Source organism: Melanotaenia boesemani, chromosome 21 (genome assembly GCF_017639745.1).
Source record: "Melanotaenia boesemani isolate fMelBoe1 chromosome 21, fMelBoe1.pri, whole genome shotgun sequence".
Classification (NCBI taxonomy): domain Eukaryota; kingdom Metazoa; phylum Chordata; class Actinopteri; order Atheriniformes; family Melanotaeniidae; genus Melanotaenia; species Melanotaenia boesemani.
Genome location: NC_055702.1, coordinates 9,074,293 through 9,092,403, shown reverse-complemented (window position 1 = coordinate 9,092,403; position 18,111 = coordinate 9,074,293). Strand labels below are relative to the sequence as shown.

At 38.5% G+C, this 18,111-nt stretch overlaps 1 protein-coding gene across 1 annotated transcript; it reads left to right on the top strand.

Annotated features, from left to right (window-relative positions):
* The first annotated feature begins 601 nt into the window (after positions 1 to 601).
* Positions 602 to 13,263, top strand: LOC121632984 (5-hydroxytryptamine receptor 3A-like). The gene is made up of 10 exons (XM_041974828.1): positions 602 to 635; positions 2,480 to 2,521; positions 4,118 to 4,278; positions 5,208 to 5,252; positions 5,644 to 5,753; positions 6,685 to 6,854; positions 9,336 to 9,493; positions 12,643 to 12,853; positions 12,957 to 13,091; positions 13,250 to 13,263. Exons 1-10 carry the CDS (start codon positions 602 to 604, stop codon positions 13,261 to 13,263), a joined length of 1,080 nt encoding a protein of 359 aa, XP_041830762.1.
* Positions 13,264 to 18,111: the final 4,848 nt, after the last annotated feature.

Here is an 18,111-nt window from a genome sequence, read left to right as displayed (position 1 = left end):
ATTTACCAAATACAGTTAATTTATTTGCTGTCTTAATCTCTTCCTTCAATCTTATTCTCAGGTCCTGCTTCTGTCTTATTTCAGCTTGCAGCTCATTCATGACTTGGATGTTATCCAAACACATTCGCTGTCAGAAACTCAACAATTCTGTATGTCATGTAAAAGGATGTTCCTTGTTTAGTCTGCTCCGCACAGCAGGGATCTGGTGTTATTAAAGTGCACACTCATCACTCACACTAATGTCCATAAATGTCTTCTGCATCCCATTTTAAGACTTGCTCCATGGCGCTGAATCATAGTGTGTAGTATTTTCAGTTCAGCTTGTGAGCATGGTTAGATTAATCCATGTAGGGATTTATGATGGCAAATGGTTGGTATAATTTTCCATTTCTGTGAAAAGGCACACATTTAACGATGATTAGCTGCTTTAATATCTAGGCCACTTTAATTGATTTTAATTGAATGATGTCTGCTTCTCTAAATAGTTGATATTGAACTAAATGTTTGTTTCCTTTTAATATATTCAGTGCCACTCACTGCAATATAAGCCCTAAAACAAAGGTGATTCACAGCTTAAAAATTAAACAGATTTTTTTTTCTTATGGGAATCTGCACATTTACAGGTTTAGCTATGCGTCTAATGTTTATGTTTTAATATTATATCAAAGTTTTCCATATGCTTCCTGTGTTCCTGGTAAATTCAGACTCCATTAATCCATCCATTCTCTACGGCTTCAGATTCAGAAGACCTTAGAAATCCCAAACGGAAATTCACTTGCAGTCAGAAGTGTTCACAAAAAATAAATGAAAATAATCTAATATTTTATTATCACTATAAGAACACTGTCAGAAAACACTCAGTAGTGAGATGTGATTTAGGATCTTCTCCCTGAATTAAGTAAAAGTAAAAAAGATGGCCAGAGGACACATGGAAGAATTTACTCACCAGTAGCCTACATGATCAGGTTGGCTAATAATGGGCCTCATTCACTCATTCAATATGTTCTAATGAACCCTTTGAGTTACTTTTTAAACAAACAAATTTTTAAACAAACAAAACAACTCAAATTCATGCATTTCTTTATAGACTGTAAAAGTTTTTGTATCTTTTCTATTAAAATGGTAAATACCAATTCTATATATTATAAGGATTTGCCAGCTGGCCCTCATTTGCAGGTAAATGGCTGAAAATGACCATACAAGATCATGAGACTGAAAGGCCATGTATAGAGACGCACGGAGGTCACAAAATGTAAATGTGCACAGAGTAAGCATAACTGCTTGTTTACATCTGCTGTTCTTTGGTAGATCACAGACAATCTTCATCAATACATATTTAACTTTTTGTACACAATAACTCTTTCTTTTATCACTTGTAATGATCAATGTAAAGAAATTATCTCATCAGGTAAACCAGACCTTCGAATTAGACTCTAAAATTGCACAAAACGACAAAATCCTTATATTGCTTAATATACAGGCTAAGAGCATTCAGTCTTTTAATTTAATGTCTTTTAATAAATTTTGAAACTATGAACACATAGATTCAGAGAGTCATCGCCTTATGGCAGAAACAACTTCACAGCTGCACACACATCGACACGTCTTTGTTCCATGAAGTCCTTTCAAAGTCCAGCGGAAAATTTGCAACATAAGACAGATATTATGGGAACTGTGAAATACACATGTGTACAGGTATTCATACATACATATTTATCTAAAGCTTAAGTTAAAAAAAAAGAAGTAAATTCTTGTTTAAGTACAATCATGATCTTTTGTATGTATTTTGCCTGTGAGGAATAAAACTGAAAATCAATGTCAGCAGGTCTTATAGAATCCTCCCCAGAACTCAAACCTCAACATTATTAAAGCAGTGTGTGATCATCTTAACAGAAAACAGAACAGAAAGGCAGAAAAAAAAAAAAAAAAATCCAAAGAGCTTTGAAATGTCCTGTAAGAAGCCTGGAGAACTCTTCCTGGAGATAAGAAATTGCAAGAACTCTTCTCTAAGAGATTGTGCTGAAGAATTTGATGATACCAAATGTGGACTTTTAAGCTTGTTTCAAGCACTGTTTTTGCCTTATATACTGAATTTCCAATAATATTTGCATTGGTTTCAATACATCACTGTGCCTATTTCAAATTTTGCTGACATAATATATAACGTGACTTAAAAGCCAATGAACTGAGTGACCACTTCCTCAGTATGTTTTTCTGGAATGGACTTGCACATGAACTTGTGCATGCTTATAAACCATCTGGGTGTGTCCTTATATGTGGATTGCTTTTATACTAATGGAGATGAAAAACAAAAACAAAACATAAACACATTAAAAATCAATTATTCTGTTTGTCCAGCCCCCTTTCCTCCTTCCTCCTTATATTACTGTATTATACCCACAAAGGACTAAGTAACTGTTTCAGACAGTGCTAGAGAGACATGTACATCCATGAACTCTTCTGAGGGAAAATAGTTTAGTCAAGATGCTTGCTGGCTTCCTTCTTCTTCTCTTCATCTCTGGTAAGTTTAAACACTATTAAGGATGATGCATGAGAAGGTATCAACCGAAATCTATTAATTAACCTGAATTACCTACCTTGCCGTGCTCCTCTTTTAAATGTTTGTTCATCTTTGTTAATCTGGATAACTCCAGAGTTTATAATAAAAATTTCTGGCGTGATTTGGATAATATTTGGATGCCATTGAGCAGATTAATTTCTTTATTAGAAAATGATCACAGTAATAAATCAATAGTACACTGATTAGATAAGCCTCTTCAGTCCTTTTAACACATGCCTCATAAGGGCCTAATTTGAAAAATTTATTAAAATTTAAGAATTAAATGAAACTGCAGTAGAGCAGAGAAGTAGCAAAACTAACAATTCATTATGAAATTTTATGTGAACAACTAAAAGCCTACAATAGTAGTGAAATAAGAATAATCCCAAATTAATTTTTAAAATGAATTTTAACTAGTTCTCCATGCCAACAACAGATGCTGTATGTTGGGACTTTGCAGACCACTTCGGAAATAAAATCAATGGTATTAGATCTAATCTTTTATCTATATATAGTTAGAGTGGTTGTAAACAAAAACAGGATTTTATCATCTTAAAAACTCCAGAAGAGTCCCCCCATTTCTCTCTCTTGCCAGCTTGGAGGTGTTGATGCATGATTTTATCTACAGTAGAATACATTACTGTAATGCCTTGCTCTCTTGTCTTCCTAAAAAGAGTATATCTAATTTGCAGTTAGTCTAGAACTCAACAGCATGTGTGCTGACAAGGACCAGTAAGTGGGAACACATTACATCAGCGACTGTATTGGCTTCTTGTGCATTTCAGGGTTGATTTTATGGTTCTTTTAGTGGTTTTTAAATATCTTAATGGTCTTGGCCTTTTTATTTAACTGACCTGCTTTTAAATTAGGAGCCTTCATGGACCCTGAGGTCCTCTGGGACTGGCCTTTTGGTTTTTCCTAAAGTTTGAACCAAAACCTATGAAGACCTTGTTTCATTATTATGGGCCTTGCCTGTTAAACAGCCTGGCTCAGGGCCTCAGCCCTGCAGAGACTGCTGATTTAAGAGGCTCAAGACCTGCGTTTTTAGAATAGCTTTTAATTATTTCTTAGTTTATTGTTTCTTCACCTTGTTCATGTGTGCCAAGACATGGCTGTTTATACCGTTATTTCTTATTTCTTAGTAAGTGACAGTGTGTTTCGGACTGGGGTCAAGGGGTGGAGGGGTGGGGCTTTATGTCTGTTTAATTTGTGTGTGTGTGTGTGAGAGAGAGAGAGAGCGGGTATGATTAGGTGTGCTTGTTTATGTAAGAAGCAAAAACTGCTGTTTTTATTATGTATATCACTTTGTGCTACTGTTATGCTTGAAAAGTGCTTTATAAATAAAGTTTGATTTGATTTGTGGCCACAACTGCTGGAGATCACTGCAGATATTTATGAGATGGTATTTTCTTTGGTTTGATCGTACATTCAAAAGCAGTGGATACTCACTCAGAAGAAACAAATGCTTTTTCCAAAGCATGCACTCTAAATCACTAAATTAAAGGAAATTAATGAGACATACAATAATTTCACTGAATGTGTGTATGTTTGCTGTAGATGGGATTTCCTCTGAGCAAGGCTGCAGTTATCAGAATGTTTTAAACTACTTGAACCTGACCAGAAGCAATGAGCTGTTTTCCATGACCCGGCCAGTTAAAAACTACAACACTCCCACACATGTCTCCCTGGAAGTTCTGCTCTATGCCATTCTAGATGTGGTATGTAGATTTTTATTTATCAGCTTTACTGTCATATTAATCTTCTTTACTGTAGACTGTTTGACCTTCTGTATGATCCTAAAATGATAGAAGACAGGCACCACCAAGAGAGAACGTTTCTCCAATCTTTGTTTCTCCGCCTGATAAATTTCTAAGAATTTAAAATTATTCTTATCACATAAGCCTTTAATAGTCTAGTTATGTCCGATCTTCAAGATCTCACTGATCCATATCAACCCACCCTCTTCACTCTTAGAGCGCTGGTCTGCTTTTTTTTCCTTAAATTTCAAAGAGGCAGAGCATTTAGCTTTCAAGCTCTTCTTCAGTGGATCTAGCCTCCAGATTGGGTCTGAAATTCAGATTCCCCTTCTGCTTTTTAGACTCATCTAAAAACATACCTCTTCACTTTTCCTGTGGAAACAGTACCATTAGTTTACGGTACTTTTTCATCGATATCGATACAGATATCGATATAGACATCGACATCAACATCAATATTTCTTGGCCTTAAAGGAAAATCATGATTGTACAGTGCTGCTGTACTTTATGCTGAATTCAGCATTAGCTCCCAAAACTCAGGAATCTGGACGTCATGTACACTGTCAAGTAATTTATTAGACCTGCAACACCAAAAACAGGATAGACAGATTTGTAAACTAGATGTTTAAATTAACTGTTCTGAAAAAACAAATATAGGATACGAAGATATTTATGAATGTGTTAATTTTCAAAGAATTTCAGAAGTTGGACTCAGGAACCAATTTGTTTGTAAGAATGGTTGGTGAATGAAGCCCATTGTTATTTCGCAGGCTAATAACCAGCTGCTGATGTTGATTTATTTATTTATTTTATGTGTGTTAAATTTTTACTGTTTGATGGAATGTTGTATTTTATATCTGAAATTATTTTTCCTAATTTTATTTCTGCAGGTTGAAAAAGAGCAGAAATTCATCCCTTATGTTTGGACTGTTATGGTGAGTTTTTTTTTTCTTTCAACAACTACTCTCTCTCTCTCCCCATATATATATATATATATATATATATATATATATATATATATATATATATATATATATATATATATATATAGCACCGCCTCCTCACAGCAAGAAGGTCGCTGGTTCGACCTTCGGCTGAGGGGGAGGTTTGAACCTTGAGGGTGGTGGCCTTTTTGTGTGGACTTTGCATGTTCTCCCTGTGTATGCATGGGTTCTCTCAGGGTTCTGCGGCTTTCTGCCATCATCCAAAGACATACATGTTAGGTTAATTGATGACTCTAAATTCTCCCTAGGAGTGATATATATGCCTTTTTCTTAAAATTTTCTGATATACATTATTTTGTCTTTCTTTCTGATTTCTCTGTAGAGGTGGAACAATGAATATATTTCCTGGGATCCAAATCAGTTTTGTGGAATTGATAATGTTTCTATTCCTACTGACATTTTGTGGAAGCCAGATCTCACCATTGAAGAAATGTAAGTGTAAAGGCAATTACATATAGCCTACACAAAAGTCTTATTACAGTATGTCTGTCAACAAAAAGCCTAAGCCCCTTAAGAACCTTGATGTTTTCCTATTGAAGAGTCGGCCCCACAGTGATGTGTGGTCAAAGTATTGCCACGCTGATTAGACATGCACATACATGTCTAACTTGTGAAATGCATATATTGATTTTCATAAATTGATTATTTAAAAGATGACTATTCAAACTAATTGACTCTCAGATTCCATCAAAATGCAAAATGAGAAAATGGATCAGTATAATCTAATTTGCTGTTTCTTTTTCAGATCAGATTTCAGATCTTGATTGTTTTCAATTTTTCATACCCTTGGGATTTTTTAAGGTACTGGAGTGTCTGCTTTTCTTCAGACATTCACTGGAAAAATAAAAAGAGTACAAATAATATATATATATATATATTTTAAATTCAGATGCTTTTTAACACGTAGTTTTTTAGGAGTAAGTTTTGAGTGCATATCCAGTCACATGTTTGATGCCAATCTACAGGTTTGTGGTTTAAAAATTTTAAGCAGGCTCAAAGTTTAGAGAATATTTTAGAGGCCTGTGAACACTGAATGCTTTATCATTCTAGCTGCTGTTGTTAAGGAATTTTGTGTCTTTTTGGTTACTACTGTTACTATTACTGTTTAACTGTTGTTCAACTATTTCTATTTCACTGTTGTCACAATGGAACTAGTAATCTTATGAACCAAAACATTAAATTATGCCGGTCAGTTTAGTTTATTTGTTCTTGACCATTTCAGACAATTTGTAACTTTTCATGTTTAGTATTAAAGGAGGGCATTGAGGTAAGGAAAGACTCTGGTAACTAGGATATCTGTGCACCTGTTGTAGTTAAAAGGTCCTGAGGGATTTATTGTGAATGTGGTTGTCTTTCCACACAGGACAGAGAAGGACAAAGCCCCTCCGAGTCCTTATCTCACCATCAGCCATGAAGGAGATGTTGAAGTCCAGAATGACCAGGTGCTGGTGAGCACCTGCATGATGCACATTTATGAATTCCCCTTCGACATTCAGAGCTGCAGCCTCTCCTTCAAGTCTGTCGTACATAATGGTGAGAGCATGTGTAAAAATTAGTTCAAGCCAGTAAATCACTACTGGACTGTCATGATTCAAAACAGTTACAATAACAGGATACCATCTACTACTTCAGGAATATTTCATTGTTTTCTTATCACTGGTAGAAACTGCATGAGCTAACAAACCAATGTTTATGGACCCTTTGCATGCATGTTTCTTCTTTCCTCTCTGACCCTTCTAATGGTTAAACATAAATGGGGAAAATCTGGCAAGAGGAGTATTTTCTAAAATATTTAAGAAGTAAATCTTGACAGTAGGTTTGTAGCTTCAAGGTTAATAAAGATACAAGTACATATAAGACTGAAGCATACATAAAGGAAGCTATTAGCCATGTTTACATGGATATATTTTAATCAACAGTCCAATAAAGAATAAAAGAAAAAATCCTCAAGTAAACACCTCAGGCAGATTAGACTGATCTGTTTGGGTACCTCAGGGTTGCATCCTGCTTATTGCAGATGATGTGGTTCTTTTGGCTTCTTCAGGCCAAGGCCTTTGGCATACATTGAAAGTGGCTCACAGCTAAGTGTAAAGCATTCAAGATGAAAGTTAGCCCTTCTAAGTCTGAGGTCATGGTTCTCAACCAGAAAAGGGTGGAACACTCCCTTCAGCTTGGGAATGACTCATTGCCTCAAGTGGAGAACTTTTAACTATCTCGGGATCTTGTTGACGAGTGATGCTAGGACGGAATGAGAGATGGGCAGATTGTAGGCTTCTTAAACAATGTCCAGTGGACTGGTGAGATCTGAGCCAAGGGGCAAATCTTTATATTCTAACTCTCACTAATGGTTGTGAGATATGGTAATAATCAAATCAAATCCAATTTTTTTATAAAGCACTTTTCCTACCAAAGGCAACACAAAGTGCTTTACATCGCAAAACCAATTTATGCATATTAAAATAAAATAAGGCTTTACAACAACAACAACAGCAACAAAAAATCTCTCACTTGCAGTCACACAGACATCCACCACAAACATGCACAAACAGAGCAGTTAATCCCCCATTCTAAACAAACATGAACTCCCTAATTCTGTCTCTTAGAATAAAATAAAGTAATGAATAAATAAATGAATAAACAAATAAATATAATAAATTAAAAGCAATAAATATTAAAAGTAATAAATTTAAAATAATAAATATGAGACTGCCAATAAAACAGTTGCTAAGAGCTTCTTTCAGAAAGTAGCAGAAAGGAAGACCAGGTGTGGAGATCACACGTACAGAGTTTGACATGGAGCTGAGCACTGTATCAAAATGAGTCAGTTAAGGTGGTTCAGGGATCAGCCATCTCCCATAGGTGGTTTTCAGGACACCTCCAGTCCTGATAGACCCAGGGCTAGGTGGAGAGTCGGCAAATAAGGTGGCCGCTAACCTGCTTGGTGGTTCTCCGGCAGCTGCAGTCCCAAAGTGCTTGGCAGTCCAGTTCCTGGTCTCTTTGGCCTGGTCAACTTTGTTGCAGTTCAGGTTTTATTTAAAGGGACATTGTGTAACATTTTCTGTTGTTTCCTGACCAAAATTGTTGTCATTGATGTGTTATGACCTCCGCTAATGAACTGACACTTTCTCAAAAAGTGAAGAATTTTAGATATGTCCATACATATGACAGGTAAACTGGTAGAGAAGTGCCTTGATGGTCTGTCATCTTGAAACTACAGCAACCAGCAAGGGACAAATAGCATTGTTACACTTTTTCCCTGCGAGCCAGTGCACAGTGATTGAGGCACATGAGGAGATAAACAGAGCAACTTCCTTAACTGTTTCTTTTACAGCAACCACACGTTGTCTCCTCACAAAACCAGTCCAAACCTGTATAAAAGAATTTCTACACAAAATTACTAAAACCTAACACTATCCAGGCTTTAATTTCTGTCAGGCAGTCCAATAGTGGTTTTAAGGAAAATTAGGTATTGCACTTCAACTGCAGGTAAATCTATTTGGGGGAGCATGTAAAGTGAAAATAACATTGGTCTAAGAATAGAGCCTTGGGGAGCTCCACATGTAAGAGCGGCTTAAGGAGAAACAGATTCTCAGAGGCATACAGGAAGACAGAGAGGTATGACCTGAACCAGTCTAGAACAGTGCCTTTGATCCCACAGTGCTCCAGATGGAAAATCAGGATCCAGTGTTCAACTGTGTTAATCACTGCTATGAGATCTAAAAGCAGAAGAATGACAAAATTCCCCGAGTCAGTAGATGTCAAGAGATTATTGAATATTTATGGTTGACTCCAGTGTCAGTATGTGCTGAGCTGGGTGTGAGAACTAATGGCATTTGACCTAAAGGGCATTTTAAGACTTCAGATCTAGTTGTTTTCTTCTCATGAAGATGTCTTTAAAATGTGCATGATATTTTATGGTTATTACTGGAGCTTTACAATTGTGATATGTAACTTTCATCCATTCCTTCTTTGTTATAAAAACATAACTTCACAATACTTTTTTCTCCATCTCAGCCAGGGAAATTAAGCTGTATGCGAGTGAAAACTCTTCAGAAGCTACAGAGTTGTCTCGTGAATTGATGCGGACCCAGTATGAGTGGCTTTTCATCAACATGTCAGTCTCTACTAACTACGCCAATAAGTCAGCTGATCCAGACGTCGTCATTTTCACTGTAGGTAAAACTAGAGTGATACACTCAGCTAGACTGTAAATTTGGATTTGTGTACAGACAGATAATATTTTTTGTAGCTTGAAGTAGAAAAAAGAATGCCTCCCAGCTTTTAATTCCACTTAGTCACTGAGCACAAATAACATTTGCAACATACAAACACGTTTTGGGGGGTGGAACATGCGAGGTCAGGTGGGTGGGACTGCTCAGGTGGCCCCGCCCCCTCCTCAATGCAGTTACTGCCCCCCAATTTTAACCCTCTTTTTTTAATTGCAAACAGCACATAATATATTCCATCACTAGTGGGGGAGGGAGGGGGGATGGGGTCTTCAAGCGCCCCTGTCTCCATGGATGGCCCGGGGGCGGGGCGGGCCGGGTGGCCTGTCGCGTTGGCCCGGGGCGTAGGCGGGCTGTCCCGGGGGGTTTTGGCTGCTGGCCCTGGGGGGAAGGTGCTGTTTTGGGGGTGGGGAGTGGGGGGCGGGGGCGGGGTGGGGGGGTGGGGGCCTGGCTCGTGTCTCCTCGCCTCCTGGCTGGGGCTGTCCCCCCGCGGCGTGGGGTGGCGGGAGGATGGTGGTGGGGGGATGGTGTTTGTGTGTGTGTGTGTTGGGGGGGGTGGTGTGTGGGTGGGAGAGGGGTGTGGGTGTGGGGGGATGGGTGGTGGAGGGATGGTGTGTGGGAGGGTGGGGTGTGTGGAGGTGGATGCGTGGTGTGTGGGAGGGGGGGTGGTGTGGGTGTGGGAGGATGAATGGTGGAGGGATGATGTATGTGTGGGAGGATGGGGTATGTATGGGAGAATGTATGGTGCAGGGATGGGGGAGTGTGTGGGAGGATGGATGGTGGAAGGATGGTGTGTGTGCGGGGGGATGGATGGTGTATGGGAGGGAGAATGGTGTGTGTGTGGGGGAGTGGTGTATGTTTGGGAGAGTGGGTGATGGAGGGGTGGTGTGTGTGTGTGGGAGGATGGGGTACGTGAAGGTGGATGTTTGGTGTAGGAGAGGGAGGACGGTGTATGTGTAGGAGAATGATGTATGTGTGGGAGGATGGGTAGTGGAAGGATGGTGTGTGTGTGTGTGTGTGGGAGGTGTGAAGGTGGATGAATGGTGTATGAGAGGGAGGATGGTGTATGTGTGGGAGGATGAGTGGTGGAGGGATGATGTGTGTGTGGGAGGATGGGGTAGGTGTGGGAGAGTGTATGGTGGAAGGATGGTGAGTGTGTGGGAGGAAGGATGGTGTGTGTGTGGAAGGATGGATGGTGGAAGGATGGTGTGTGTGTGTGGGAGGACAGAGTATGTGAGGGTTGAATGGTGTATGCGTGGGAGGATGAATGGAGGAGTGGAAGGAGAGTGTGTGTGTTTGTGTGTGTGTGTGTTGGTCTGGGGGGGGGGCAGGACTAGTTCTCGGGGTGTGCGGCTGGGCGCTGGGGTGTGGGGCTGGCCTCTGGTGGTGGCCGTCTGGGCCGGGTGGCGTGCTGGCCCTCGGCCTGTGGGGGGGGGGGGGGGGGTGTCCCTGCGCTCCTGGGCCCGGGCCCTCTGCCCCGTCTGTCCCGGGCGGCCGGTGCCCGGGGGGGTCGGGGACTGCTGGCCTCGGCCCGCCGGGGCCGGTGCCCTGTGTCCGCGGGGCGGCTCCTGCTGGGGTCTCCTGCTGCTGCCTTCCTGGGCGGGCGAGTGGTCGTCTCTGTGGACCGGTCGGGATCTGTTGCCTGCGGGGGGGCTGGTGGCCTGGGTCTCGGGACCGCTGGCCTGACTCTGGCCTCTGTTCAAGTGAGGTGGCATCTGCATGATCACTCTGCATGGTCACTCCTTCCTGAACGTCTCCACACAGTCTTTGCGTCGCCGTGTGGCCGAGTTCTCCAACACATCCACACAGGTTTCTCTGCGCGTGTTCTTGAATACAGCAGTTTCACTTATATCTATTATCATATTTTTTTTTCTTTTTTTTATTATTTCTGTTCTTATTATTATTATTACTCTTACTCTTATTATTATTATTGTTACTATTATCAACTAGTTGTGTAATGATCTACTGGCTAGGATGATCTTAGCTATATATGTTGTAAGTAGTATGGATTACATGGTCTTCTGTATGATGTTTCAAGTCCCCACCCGCACTCCCCACACCCTTTCTGTCCCTCTCTCTCCCCTCCCTCTTCTCTCTACTTTCTTTTCTCTCTCTCTCTCTCTGTCCCCTCCGGTCGAGTCCAGCATTAAGAGTCTGATTTAATAAAGTTTCTCATGTCATCAAGAGGGACTTTATACATGTAGTATAAATCCCTGCTTGATAGAGTAAAATTGCCCAGCACCAGACGGCAGCCAGACAATCATTCTGTTTGCAACGATGCTGGACAAGACAGGTTAAAAAAAAAAAAAAAAAAAAAAAAAAGAAAAAAGAATGTTTTACATTGTCTGTCTTAATTCTTCTTGTCTTCTTCCCTCTTCCTCTATCATCCCATCAAATCAGTCTCTTACTACAACTGCTCCTCTTAAAAAATTGTTTTTTTTAACTACAAAAACAATGAAACAGCACAGCTGCTACTCAGACTTGCTGTTATCAGACAGGCACATAGCAACTAAACCTTATTACAACTTTATACTATAACCTTATTCATTTTATTAACCTTATATAACCTTTGCAGCTATTTGATATCACATGTGTGCTTCTCCTTACTGCACCTGTACTGTTGCAACAAAGCAATTTCCCTCCCTGAGGGACCAATAAAGGTTTATTATTCTATTTTTCTATTCTACAGGCATTATTAATGCGTGCTTTAACTGCATGAAATAACCGAATGATTGTTATACGGTCCTTGTTACGGTCTATTACAGGTTACATGTCTTTTTATATGTTAACTAAAGCACAGTGGTGTACTTTATTTTGTGCATCTAACGGCTTGAAGCACCAGTTAGCATGTCTCGAAACAGACACTGGACTGTTTTTTTTACAATGATCTTAAGTGTCCAGTGCTCATTCTTTATTTTATTTAAAATTATTGTGATTTTGTCAAGTAAATATAGTAATGACTGGATGCAAAATAAGTCCAAATGAAAAAAGGTTGCTTTAGAGCAGCTTTTTTTCCTTCTATATATGCCAAAAATCATGATCAATGGTAAAGTTCCAAAAAGCTTAATATGATCTCTTTATTCCTTATTTTGCAGATAAACATGAAAAGGAGGCCTATCATGTATATTGTCAGCTTCCTGCTTCCTGTGCTCTTCTTCTTGTGTCTGGATTTGGCCTCCTTCATGATCTCAGACAGCGGAGGGGAGAAGCTAAGCTTCAAGGTTACTGTGCTGCTTGCTGTCACAGTGCTACAACTTATCCTCGAAAAAATTCTTCCTTCCTCATCTAACATTGTTCCCCTTATAGGTAAAGAAAATGAGCCTTGTAGTTATTCTGCTGCATTTCACATGAGCAGTAAAATCACGTACTGACTTTATGTATGCAATGGTGTGCTGCCTGCTCCCCTTAGCACTTTACTGCATTGGGGTCTTTGCCCTGATGATGCTCAGCCTCCTGGAGACAATTTTGGTGATGTACCTGACTGGGAAAGACTCTCAAGACAATGAGACAGACGGAGACCAAAGCCTGGAAAGCTGCAACAAAGGTGAGAGTTTGATTTTAGTTCAGTCACAGCAGCATTTGGCTTCTTGGTACTTTGTAATTGTTTTGGAACTCTTAAATGTTTCTCAACAATAATTATAAGAAAGCTGGGTCCTGTATAAAATACTAATAAAAACAGAATGCCATGTGCCTTATCCAAAGATCAGGCTCCATAATCAGCAAAATCCATGTAAGCTGTTATGGTATATGACAAGATTTTACTGGTAGAAATCTGAAGCAAAAAGCTTGATCTTCTGTTAGTTTTTATTAGTCCAAACCTGTTAATGGCATAATTTTTAAAATTCAGTTAAATAAAAAAATTTTGTTCGTTTAGAGGATCACAAATTGACTCGCGGTGGGTGTCTCCATGATGGGTCTGCAAGTGAAAATCTTTCTGAGCTGCTGCCTATTTCCAAGGTTAGAAATTGATTCCAACGTTGTTTCTCTCCGGGTAAATAAAAACAAGACAATCAATGTGAAAGACTATCATTGACTCTAAACTGGTGAATCAAATGTCTGTTGCAGGGTAGCAGCAGTAATCAGATAGAAGAGAGCCATACCTTGGAGAGGCTTTCAGATGAGCTGAAGAAGATGGAGAAAACATTAACTTTGCTTTTCAAGACCAAGAAGGAAGTGAGGACGCAAGGGTACTGGACCAATGTGGCTAAAAATGTTAACAAATTTTTTTTTATTTTCTATGCCACAGTGGTTGTTTTGTTTTTATTTGTAATCTTCTTTAAGTGGAGCAGTGCTTTAAGTTGATCAGGGTTGCATAATGCAAACATGATTTACAAGCTGCTTGACAGTGATGGCTCAGCACGATTTAGAAAAACCTATTCATGCATTTATTATTAGTAAACTTGAACTCCTTATAAAACTAGGATTGTGAGAAAGGATTGAGAGAAAAAAGGCGATATTTAATAAATTACGGTAGACAATCATAACATAACAAACATAAACTCCTGTCTGCTGCGGATATCTGCCCACATCTTTAGTCATGTTACATGTTTCCAGTGATGTGTAATACAACACAAATTTATTAGTAGAGGGGAGAAATAATTGGCCCAACATACATTTTCTGACCTTTCATACTAATCATGTGGCTATGTGGTTTTATAATGCAATTTAAGGCTTATCTAGACATTGTCAAATGATTCAGTAGTGCTGGAAAGCACCACCCATCTTTCAAATATCAGCTATTATTTAAGATTATCAAAAACAATCGTCTGCAACTGTAACTAAGGGTGTCTGTTACTGATTAATAGATTGCGGATCGATAAATTATTTGTTGATTAGATGGACGGAGCTTCACCACACTCTCGCTCATTGTGGCATTCATGCGTTTATTATTATTAAACTTGAACTCCTTTAGTTAACGTAAAGTAGTTTTTACGGTTCTCTCTAAAAAGAAATTACAAAGACAGCTGCAACTAACCATGATGGCTGCTGCTTGTGTCCTCACAAAGACCAAAAAAGGGAACATATAACTCAAATTCTCAAATCTTTACACTGACTTCCTGTGCATCAAATAATTGATTCTAAAATTTTAATGATGGTGTAGAAGAGTCTGATTTACAACTGATTTGCTGACTCTATCATCACAGAGACTTCTAAAGTCTCAAACATTTTTATTTGGCACAGCTTAGGGAGATTCTCCTTTTAATCTATTCTCATGAATATTTACACTGATGAGGATGATAATGATGCTGTTCTTATTTAAATCTATTTGCATGTTATGTGACTCATACTATGTATTCTTCTATCTGAATGTCTTGATCATATACAGCACATTGGCTGCCTTATATATGAAATGTGCTATATAAATAAACTTGCTTTGCCTTATAAACTAGGAGGATTGTGAGAAAAGATTGAGAGAAAAAAGGCGATATTTAATAAATTACGATTGACAATCCTGATAAACATAAACTCCTCTCTGCTGCGGGTATAGGTATAACTTGTAAGGATCTTGTTTTGCAGAATGAGCAACACAGCTAAACATGCAGGTAGAACCCAGAAAATCTCCTACAGAATATTACAGATGGTTTTGACACTTATTTTATTTTAACCGCACATCTAGCTGTTATTCATTACAAAGAAACGCAATCCTTACAAAATATACCTAGTTAATCAGGCTTTCTAACAATGTATAATAAAACCCCAACTGCTTTTATTAAAGGGGAGAAATAATCCACCAAACACAAATTTCATTACATTTTGTAGGTTTACATCACTTCTAATTAGCCTGCAATACGTTAACAGAAACTCACACAGAGCAGTGGTGGGTTAATTTGACATATGATCAGCTGTTCAGAGGAATCTAACAGATCACAAATATTAATATTAATATATTAAATATTAATTCAGTAACAAGAGATGTAATGAAAAGATGTAACAAAATTTGGAGACAATGTCATCAGCTGAAGTAAATATAAAATCTTTCGTGAGTTAACAGCTTAACTCTTATAATAATGCCATTAAACCCAAATGAGTATGTTAATGACTGTTTATTAAGCTTCAACATGTAGAAAATTGATGTTTTTAGCATGCTTTCCATCATTGCTACAGTGTTTCATATAACCACCGTGTGCTTGGCTTGCTCATATGAATGGTTGTGGAAATAAACTAACAAAAATGTTACTCTATAAAGAGTGTTATACTTCATTTTATGCACATTTACATGTCTGACTAAAGTTGTGAAGTTGTTGCCATTAATGCTATCCCATGTCTGAAAGTGCTTTATAGAATCCATCTTTTAATATCAGTTTGTGTCAGTTCATTACGTTGGCTCTTTAGACCTGAATATAGACTAAATTGGGCATTTATTAAATTATGTCTGTGCATCAGCATTTACTCTTTAAAGGCACAATGAAGTGATAGCATCATTAGCAGAAACTAAAGTGACACTTCCTCTGTGCATATAGAAATTTGAGTTTTCTCTTTTTTACTTACCAACTAACAGCCTTTTTTGCAACCAATAATTTCACTAATTGTCTTTAAAAAAAACCCTGTCTATTAAAGTTTGCCACCTCTTCAAACACATTGTTTTTTGATTGGCCAGTTTCTGTAAGGTGACACCTTTTGCTCTGCGCTACCTGTATTTTTAGGTGAACTGTGGTATGGATCTTTCGCATGATACTAGGGTCTCTGACAGTGTAAAATGAATAAATTGTAAAAATGCCCAAATGTGTTCTTTTTTTTTTCTTATTTCTGTGGTATAGTGCAACAATCCAATCCACCAAACAACTCAAAACAAGAATAGAGACGGGAGAATATTACAAGGGATTTTGGCACATTTTCCGGGGTGCTGCCCACATCTTTAGTCATGTTACATGTTCAAGTACAACTTAACAAAGTTGTACTTTGGTCCGAAGGTGACTAATCAGGCTTTCCAATGATGTGTAATACAACACAAATTTATTAGTAGTGGGGAGAAATAATTGGCCCAACATACATTTCCTGACCTTTTATACTAATCATGTAGCTATGTGGTTTTATAATGCAATTTAAGGCTTATCTAGACATTGTCAAATGATTCAGGAGTGCTGGATTTTTCAAATATCAGCTATTATTTAAGATAATCAAAAACAATCATCTGGGACTGTAACAAAGGGTGTCTGTTACTGATTAATAGATTGCGGATCAATAAATTATTTGTTAATTAGATGGGCGGAGCTTCACCACACTCTCGCTCATTGCGGCAAGTCTTTTGTGTTGTCATGGTTGTTAAGTCAATTCCTTCACTAGCGGCCAGTGCTGAGTTCAGAGTTCAGTCCTGTGAGTTGATGTTAGTTTCAGACACTGTTTGGCGGAGATAATGTGTCTCTATAAAGTTTTTTTTCCAACCGTCTTATCCTCATCTTCATTTTTGTTCCCTTCCTGGTCGTCTTTTTCTTCTTTGGTTTGTTTCTTTCGCTGGTCACATGTCAGCTATTCTGCTCAGCACTGCCCCTGCGATTTCCAATGGTATCACTCCGTCTTCTGCATCAAGCAATGGACAGCTAAGCTCCCTGAAAACTAACCAAACTGCTGCAGACCAACGATGAAGTTGAGCATAAATGATCCTTAAAGCGGATGTACAGACTGTAGCAGCAAAATATTGTCTTCCTATTAGTTATAAATTAAGCCTGACCCTTTCTATTTAGTTCTTTCCTATTTGTGACCGTGTGCGTTCATGCAACAACCCTGCCAACAAGCCTAGAGATATTCATCTCCTTGTTCAGCGTCAATAAACAACTCAAACTCAAGCAAGCGTCTCATCTTTATGCATTCTGACCGATGCACCCTTGGTGGCCGCAATTAATAAACTATTCACCTATAATTCACCTAACAAAACAGCAGCCAGAAACACTGTCTTCTTCAGCCCTCTTTTCAAGCAGAAAAGGTGCTGGAAGGTTTTGATATTATGTTGCTCATGTGTACTTGGACTCTTCTAATATTTCAAAGTGACATGTTTTTGACCCTTTCAGAACATGACATGGTAGAATACATAAGGCTGCCAACATCAGTGCAGTGTTGGACTACATCTGGCTTTGAACCAAGCTTGTTCCTGGCAAAACCATCAGAAGAGCCGCAGTGTACATCAAACATGCAAATTATGATTTATTCAAAATTGGCTGCAGACAGAAGCGGAGAGACTGTAGGATAGTATCCGTCATTCGTCCTCAAAATATTTTTATTTAAAGTCAAAACCTTGTGTTCACATAATGTGCAGAAAATCAGTTTTCCTTTCCACACTTGAAGAAACAGTAAAGGAAGGAGGGGTTACAGGTGACCCATCCAATCAAAAATGAAATGGTGTCTTTCAGACGGTGGATCTGCCAAGAGGATTTATAAAAGTCTAATAAATAAGAATTGTTATTCAGAGTTATTTTAAATATTTTTTTGCAACAAACCAAAAACCCACATCAGATTAATGTGTACAGTTTTTTCTCTGTATTATTTGAAATGTAAGGAAAAAAATCTATATCTATATAACAGACATTGATCAGGAGGAAATGTTTTTATTTTAAATTTAAATTTAAATC

What these genes read in the sequence shown, in the direction of transcription:
- LOC121632984 (XM_041974828.1), top strand. Translation starts at nt 602, where the DNA reads ATGGGAATCTGCACATTTACAGGTTTAGCTATGC. An exon ending in GATCTCACCATTGAAGAAAT is followed by an intron (nt 5,754 to 6,684) that starts GTAAGTGTAAAG and finishes CTTTCCACACAG; the next exon opens with GACAGAGAAGGACAAAGCCC. An exon ending in TAACATTGTTCCCCTTATAG is followed by an intron (nt 12,854 to 12,956) that starts GTAAAGAAAATG and finishes TGCTCCCCTTAG; the next exon opens with CACTTTACTGCATTGGGGTC.